Source organism: Triticum aestivum, chromosome 4D, assembly GCF_018294505.1.
Source record: "Triticum aestivum cultivar Chinese Spring chromosome 4D, IWGSC CS RefSeq v2.1, whole genome shotgun sequence".
Taxonomy (NCBI): domain Eukaryota; kingdom Viridiplantae; phylum Streptophyta; class Magnoliopsida; order Poales; family Poaceae; genus Triticum; species Triticum aestivum.
Window position 1 is genome coordinate 78,785,621 of NC_057805.1, and position 8,465 is coordinate 78,794,085.

General features: G+C 45.5%; 1 protein-coding gene across 3 annotated transcripts; it reads right to left on the minus strand.

The window, feature by feature from the left end:
- Positions 1–2,618: 2,618 nt before the first annotated feature.
- On the minus strand, positions 2,619–5,941 carry LOC123096329 (F-box protein At4g22280). 3 transcript variants are annotated; one of them, XM_044518033.1, is made up of 4 exons: positions 4,648–5,939; positions 4,173–4,334; positions 3,921–4,074; positions 2,619–2,977 (listed from the first exon to the last, which is right to left on the minus strand). In XM_044518033.1, the coding sequence occupies exons 1-4, from the start codon at positions 5,542–5,544 to the stop codon at positions 2,925–2,927; spliced, it is 1,266 nt and encodes a 421-aa protein (XP_044373968.1). In that variant the 5' UTR covers positions 5,545–5,939; the 3' UTR covers positions 2,619–2,924. The 3 variants fall into 3 exon arrangements, with proteins under 3 accessions (XP_044373968.1, XP_044373969.1, XP_044373967.1); XM_044518034.1 differs by lacking the exon at positions 2,619–2,977 and adding an exon at positions 2,996–3,875 and having other exon boundaries at positions 3,981–4,074; positions 4,648–5,941; XM_044518032.1 differs by lacking the exon at positions 2,619–2,977 and having other exon boundaries at positions 2,996–4,074; positions 4,648–5,941.
- Between the last annotated feature and the right edge of the window lie 2,524 nt (positions 5,942–8,465).

The window sequence follows — 8,465 nt, forward strand, 5'->3', positions numbered from 1 at the left end:
AATTGACGCAGCAGGGTGGGGTGAGCTCGGTAGCGTGCTGCGCACCGACCATGGTCGCAGGAGCTCGCCGGAATAAGGTCGGTGGCGGTGGCGGCGGCGGCGGTGGCTAACCCTAGGGCGCGGGGGAGCAGAGAGGAGATGCGAGTGCGGGTGCGGGTGCGGGGGCGGGGGCGGAGCGGGGCGGCCGGCGACGGGGGTGGCGCGGGGCGGCCGCCGCTCGGGCACGGAGGCGGCGCGGGTGAGGAGCGGCGGCGGCTCGGGCACGAGAGAGAGAGAGAGCGGACAGAGAGAGGGGTGGGGCGCGGGCGCTGGCCGCTTTTTAGTTAGGTCACGGCTCTTTGCCGTCTGCTAGCAGACGGCAAAGAGCCTAGGTAACGGACGTTAGGTTGGCCACTTTCTTTGCCGTCCGCTAGCAGACGGCAAAGAGGAGGGGCCGTTAGGTTTTTTCTAAGCAGCTCGTTAGTGGGGCCCGCCTCTCTCTTTGCCGTCCGCCAGCAGACGGCAAAGAATTGGCTGATGGCAAAGACATTCTTTGCCATCAGCCAGTTCTTTGCCGTCTGTTTTTTTCAAGCTGACGGCAAAGATCTTCTTTGCCGTCTGCCAGCAGACGGCAAATAAGCAAATTCCAGTAGTGCATGTCTCTGAACCCCATGCCGCCTTTTGATTTCAGCAGTGTCATTTTCTCCCACTTTAACCACGCCATCTTCTTCTTGCCATTCTCAACACCCCACCAATATTAACGCATCAGTCGGGTTAGCTCGTCACATACTGACATTGGTAATCGAAAAACACTCATGACAGAACTGGGTATAGCTTGCGCCACTGACTTAATCAAAATCTCCTTATTACCAGAAGACATATATTGTTCACTCCAATCCATCAACCTCTTCCTCATACTAGACTGAAGCATCTCAAATCTCCCTTTATGCATTTTTCCTTCGGGAAACGGCAAGCCTAGATATTTCGGCTCAAATACTTCTGTCTTTATTTCCAACAATCTCTTTACTTCCTCCGTGACCGTTGGTGCACAATTATCAGAAAACATGATGGAACACTTCGATGGATTAATAAGTTGTCCAGTAGAAGTTGTATAAGTGCTCAACAAACCTTTGACAATCGCTGCGTGTTGTACGGAAGCCTTAAAGAATAACAAGGAATCATCTGCAAACAACAAATGTGAAATAACTGGCGCCCTTCGACAGATCTGGACTCCTTCGAACCCACCCTCCAGTTTAGCTCTAGTGATTAGGGCAGATAAAGCATCAACAACAAACAAGAACAAAAAAGGTGATAAAGGATCACCTGACGGAGCCCACGAGTCGGTCTGAAGGACTCCAATAACTTCCCATTAAACTTGACCGAATGTTTCACCGATGTGACACAAGCCATTATACGCGTAATCCATGATGTCGAGAAACCCCACTTGGCTAAGGCTTTTTCCAAAAAATCCCAATCAACACGGTCATAAGCCTTGGATAAGTCTAGCTTGTATGCACAATAAGCAGGATCATTATTTTTTAGAGACTGAATAAAATCGATGCACTCGAAAGCAATAAATAGAATTATCAGAGATAAGACGCCCTGTAACAAAGGCACTCTGATTCTCTAAAATAAGCTCCACAAGAAATGGTCATGATCGGTTCACCATGCACTTCGACACAATCTTATAAACCACGTTGCAAAGACTTATTGGTCTAAAATCCTTAAGTTCCTTGGGGTGTGGAACCTTTGGGATTAAGACGATAGAGGTGTCATTTACGCCCTCGGGCATAATTCTAGTCACAAAAAAATCCAAAAAAGCGGCAATAATTTCAGATTTAAGGACTGCCCAGTTGTGCTGATAAAACCGTGCAGGGAACCCGTCCGTACCTGGTGCCTTGAGAGGACCTATTTGAAATAGTGCATGAGAGACCTCCTTTTCAGAAAAAGGAGCACACAAGGCAGTATTCATCTCCTTGGTCACCTTGGGAGTAATACTGTCCAATAACACCTGAGGATTTAAAGTTGAATCTTTAGTGTAAACTTCTTTAAAATACTTGCATGCCATGCGCTCCATATCAGAAGGACCATCACTCCAAGTCCCATCATTCTTGCGTAAACGCTGGATATAATTGCGCCGCGCTCTCCAAACCGCTCGGCGATGGAGGTAGCTAGTATTCCGCTCGCCTTCCTTCAACCAAGTGATGCGTGACCATTGCAGCCATAGCATTTCCTCACGATAGAGTAGTTCATCCAGTTCACTCATTTTTTGCCGGATAGCAGCACGGTTCGCGTTGTCCGTTTGCAAATCTGCTAATTCCCCACGGAGCCGCTCAATGTCCCGTGTAACATGAGCAAAGTTGGCCTTGCTCCACTCCCGTAGGCTTCTCATCACTCTCGCCCTATTATTGGTGCTCACCCTTCATTGCATACAGCGGGTGGATCATGGGTTAGCCCCAAGAGTGGTTTTGCTTGCTTGCTATGAATCCCGGCAATTCAAAATCAACTCATTTGTATATACTTCGCACATAACAGTTTTGTTCATAACCATGTATTTTTTGTTTCATTTGAATCAAACTCTGACAAGCCCAGGGCCTTGTCAGAAAATGTTTCAGATCATTTGAATTTGGAGAGTTTCATTAGTGGAATAAAATATTGTAATATGAACAATAAATACATTAACAAATACTGTGAGATATGGCACTAGGTTGTGACACATTATCAGAACAACAGAAGTGAGAATACATCTTCAGCAAGATAAATCAGTCAAGGGAAGGCAATTAAAAAAATAGTACATGGCCACGGTAAACCTGGTTCAGCTAGATGAGCTCAACATCTCAGTACTTTTTCTAAGCTGCTCCACTGAGTTGAACCAACATGAATTTCCGACAAAAGGTCGCATCCTCGTCACTGCTGCAAACTGCATTCGTTCCTTAATACATTAATTAAGATGAAAAAGGCCATATGTCTTCAGCCAAGGCCTTCTCTCCCTCGAAACCTGTACAAATATGGAAGGATGAGAAGTTCGCGGGGGGGTGCCATTTGGGAAACAAGGAATTTCAGCTCCTTGACAAGTAAACAATGGGCCACAAGATTCAGTCCATAATTTTTCATATTTTCACATACAAACTGCAGAATAATCTAATTACCCAAAAGTTTGCACATATCAACATCTGGTTAGAGTTGAGATCTTGATTAATTGTTGGGACTAGCTTTCTAGCAATGGCATCCCATCGTTTAACAATAAATACTCATGACAGGATTTTCCGACAATCTGTCTAATTATGAAGAATCAGATGGCCCTAGCAAATAATTATAGACCATAATGTTAACATTGTAAGTCAACAAGCAAACAAACTGAATTGCAACTGGAATAGGAGCCACAAAAGTCAGAATTGTTCAACAAAAGTCAGCCATCTTCATGGAGGAGCTCTCTCTTCTCAGATTCAGAGTTAAAAAGAGCTATGCTGGAGCATACTGTTTTTGGCTGGATAATCTTGTTCTGTAATCCTAGTTCTTAGTTGTTAGTTTTTTCTTTTCTCCTTTTTTTGGCTTCCTCTTTGGCTTATCTCAAGCCTTTTGTACTTTGGTTCCTTTCTGGGACTTTACTTTTTTAGATTAATAAAAATTGCAGTGGGGTTTTGCCCTACTGTGTATAGTCAAAAAAAAAAAAGAATTTTTCAACAAAGTCAACATGCCGTGCTACCATTTCTGCAATGCATTTCAATCTAAACAGCACTGTAGTTAACACTTCAAACAGCACATTGAGTTTTTTTCCACCCACCAAATGCAGAGCAGGCTTCTCATTACTCAAAAGATTTGGTATAACATTCACTTTTTCTAGTGACCTAGGAGTCTCTTCACTGTTTTCTTTCATCCCCGTAAATGAAGGCAAACTGCAGAAATGTAGAAAGAGTGATGACTGTTGATAGTTAGCTTACATATGTTAAGTGTACCAAGGAACTTCAAAATTTTGAGAACTTCCGCATTAACAGAGTTACATTTGACTTCGACTGCCTTAAGGTGTTTTGATATTGCAGCTGAGCTCTCCACTGCATTGTAACCTCCTTTAATTTCCACTTTATGATTAGGTCCCTGCAGGCAAAAAGATTGAACCGAAACCGGTCAGATAACAGATAGTGTAGTTTTACAGTGCAAACTAAACAATTCCCATTTTGACAAAGTATATATACCTTGGAAAAGAAATGAAGAGTGAGAAACTCCAGAAATGGTGAGTGTTCAAGAATACAAGCTAGTGCGTGGAAGTCGTCGGGCACGCACCAGTATTCATTGAGTAACAAAGTCTTTAACTTACTAAATGTAGGGCACCATATCAAATCCCTTCTGAAAATAAACTGCAGAAATTGCAAACCAGAGAGAACAAATTAATCGTCACTGCGAAGATGATGATTGTTTTTTTTTCTCTCGAGATTACACGATGATTGTTTTAAGCATGGGGAATAATGTAAAAGCTCTACTAGCTGGTTGCATTGTTTATGACTGTCTAAGCATAAATTTAGATGGTTATAGATATTGCAACAGATATATATAATAGGACCGCTAAACTAGACGGTTTAAGACAGTCTAAACATCATCTAGATGGTTATAGATATTGCAACAGATATATAATAGAACCGCAAAAGTAAATGGGGGTTAAAACATACATACCGTGTCATGTTCATCTATCAATGTCAAATTCTCAGCCTCTGATAAACCTTTGAGAAGCACCGAGTCATGAGAATTAACAGCCTGTAGATCATAACAACCTTGACAGTCCTCATTGTGGCAGTCCCAAGAGTCGGAATAAAAACACCTGTCCACAGATTCCTTGATAAATCTGACGAATGCAGCCTTCAACGACGGCATGCTCTCAAGCACAGGAGTCCTGTCCCAATTGTCCTCTAGTCGTAGAGAAACGAGACTTGGAGCATAAATACGAGTACGGGCATGCTGATTGAAACTGCTATCAGCGATGGCCAGGCGTTTTAGAGACGTTGAAGAGATCGTCCTGACATGGACGAAACAGCCATTGATGATTACCAGATCTTCCAGCGCCGGACAGCCGGCAAAATCAAGAAAGCTGTCATTTAACCCTGTGTCAATAAGCTCTAGCCTCGTCAAATGCTGAGAGGCAAGAGGCAGGTTGTCTACATAAAAGTAAACACCATAGCCGTCCCGAGAGATATCTAGCCGGAGCAGCCGAACTTGGCAGAGTATAATGTGCCGGATCCAGAGGCTCACACGGGGCACGTCGTCGTCGGAGACCACAGCGAACCTGAGCTCACACGTGTCGATTTGCGCTCGACAGCGAAGGAGCAGAAGGTGGTTCACAAACTCGCGGAGCTCCTGGACGAACGTCACCTCCGACTCCTGGCCACCGGTGATGCGCAGGCCTGCGACGGATTTCCAGAGGCCGCGCCAGCGCCGGGCGAGCACGCAGGTCCGCACGGCCTGCTGCGCCGGGAGGAAGGAGAGGACGTGCTGCAGGAGATCGTCTGGAAGGGCGCCGATGACGTCCCCGCCGCAGGCCAGAGCGGCCCTCTTGCCCTCTTGCGGCGGAGGCATTCCGTCAAACAGGTGGCGGGCGTCGAAGCTGCGGCACAGCCGTACAAGACACGATCAAGGAATGCCGGCGTGGGTGGTGGCAAAGAGCGGAGACAGAAGCAGGAACCGCCGGGGTCACCGCCGCACCTCGCCGCCGGCAGTTTTCCCGCCGGAGCCGAGGGTGGAAGAATAGAATGGCAACTGATACGAGCGACGACGCGATGCTCAACGTACAGAGGCCGACCAACGACGCGAAGGTCGCTACTGATACGAGCAATTGAGCGCCATGGAGACCATCCGGGTTGAGGAGTTGGAGAAATGCGTGTGCGACATGGAAGATTCGCAGGACCTTCGAGTGAGAAGCTAGCTTGGTTTGCTTGCGGGGTCCCGGTCTCACGGGATTAAAAGGAGGCGAGTGTAATACGCATTTTACCTAACACTGAAAATTTAAATCCAACAATCGCTATACATATACACTAGGAAAAGGATCACATTTTGCTGCACCACCAAGATACACTATCACTCTCAATTTTATGAAATCATGAACATTTTTTTTAAACTTGTAAACATATAATAGATTTTGTCTTTAAAATTATTAGCATTTGCTTCCGATTAATTTGAGTAAAATGTTCTTTTGTTTTCTACAGGAAGAGTTTGTGACTGAAACAGAAAAATGCTACAACCCAAGGCCACGGTTCTTGATATCAAAGCATCTCAAGATAGTTGAAATCAAATGCTGCAAAGAAGACGGAACAATTCATCAAATTGTAAAAATTAATTCAACAAATTGTAAAGATTCTTGGTACCCATGGAGTACCCCGGGATCACATTAGCATTGAACAGAATGTTTGCAGTTATGACCTTGGGCGTAAGTAACTACTAACATATTTCACTAGTACAGTGTTTCTGTAATCTGTATATGTACCCTTAGATTACCTGTGGGAGAAGGCACTCTTATATTTCTTTATAGAGGGAGTATTTGATTAATTTCGACAATGAAAATGTTAAAAATTGCATTTGTTTAAAATTGGAAAGGTAGTCATTCGATCATTTGGTGAAGCTAGAATTGAAGGGATTTTTTTCCTATTGGACTGTTACATAACATCCACGTAACATATTGGAGCGAACATCTAAAGCTAAACATGAGCGTCATTTGGGCTTAATGAACCATTGGTGCTATACTTATCATGAATACGCAACCTTTATGACCTTATCTCTTGGGCAGCAACAACTAGAGCTGCAAAAGGTGCTTGTTGGTCTTAGTAGTTAGTAGCATGCCTAAGTTGTTTTTTTTAATGGAGGAGGACCCCCGGCGTCTGCATCTGGACGATGCATGCAGTCACTTTATTAATTATTCACACAAGACCGTACAAAGTCATACTCCCTCCGTCCCAAAATAAGTGACTCAAGTTTGTACTAACTTTATCTCCGTCCCAAAATAAGTGACTCAAGTTTGTGCTAACTTTAGTACAAAGTTAGTACAAACTTGAGTCACTTATTTTACAAAGTTAGTACAAACTTGAGTCACTTATTTTGGGACGGAGGGAGTACAACAGTAAGACTAAAGCCACTGTCTAGGCAATATCTGTCGCTACTCCTATCCAGTTGATGTAGGGATGCTGATAGTCTGGGCCTAATACCAAACAGACCTCGCAGCCAAACCTAACATCTAAGACCTGAGATCCCAACCAGGACGCCTGCCGGGTATGGGGCACCCACCAGTCCGGCGCACTCCTCAACCAGGACGCCTGCCGGGTATGAGGCCGCCGCAGCCACCTGCCACCAATCCATCTTCAGTGATGTATTGTTGCATGTACCTTGCCCGGTCTAGCTATCGTTGACGCCACCACGACGCCAGACAACGCCACCATTCTGTGCTCGTCCATCATCACACGCCCACCGGCGAGTGTCAGTGTCAAAACCGGCAGATCTCGGGTAGGGGGTCCCAAGCTGTGTGTCTGAGGATTGATGGTAACAAGGGACAATAGGGACACGGTGTTTACCCAGGTTCGGGCCCTCTTAAAGGAGGTAAAACCCTACGTCATGCTTGATTATATTCGATGTGTATAACGGTTACAAGAGTTGATCTACCTCGAGATCGTAATGGCTAAACCCTAGCTGTCTAGCCTATGAATCTTCTGATAGCCTCTACGGACTAAACCCTCCGGTTTATATACACACCGGAGAGACCTAGGATTGTTCAGAGTCGGTTTGCAGAGAAAGGAAACAGTACACCCAGACACCAAACTTGCCGTCCACGCACATAGGAGTCCTATCCGGACACGGGGGATAATCTTCTGCTTTGTCTTCACAGCCCATCAGTCCGGCCCATATCGAATAGACTGGACACCCGAGGACCCCCTAATCCAAGACCCCCTCAGTAGCCCCTGAACCAGTTTTCGATGACGACGTGTTCGGCACGCGGATTGTCTTCGGCATTGCAAGGCGGGTTCCTCCTTCTGGATATTTTTAATTAGGCCTCCTGCATAAAGGGATAGTGTCATTAGGCCTCCTGCATAAAGGGATAGTGTCCGACTCTGCATAATGAATACAACCCTTAGCCAAGAAAGCACGACGTCCAAACAGAAACAATGCCTTTACTAACAACTCTTCTGACGAAGCGTCACACTCGACTTTTCAACACTTCGAACTATTTTCACGCTCCTCGCTTCGTGTTTCGAGGCTTAGCCTTCATTGGCACGTCTTGTCAAAACAGAGATCATGCGCGCCCATTATGGGATTCTCATCAATATGTTTTGGACAATCCAACCGCACCTCATGCACGATCTCGTTGGGAGCAGGCGAGTTTTATGGCTTAAGAGGGGGACGTTTGGTATTTTCACCGTCTATGAAAGGATAAAGATCCCTCCTTTTTCTTCACGCCTTCCTCTAGCTCCTGTCTCCCAACCTCCAAGCTCCAGCGCCCACAACTCCGACCTCCT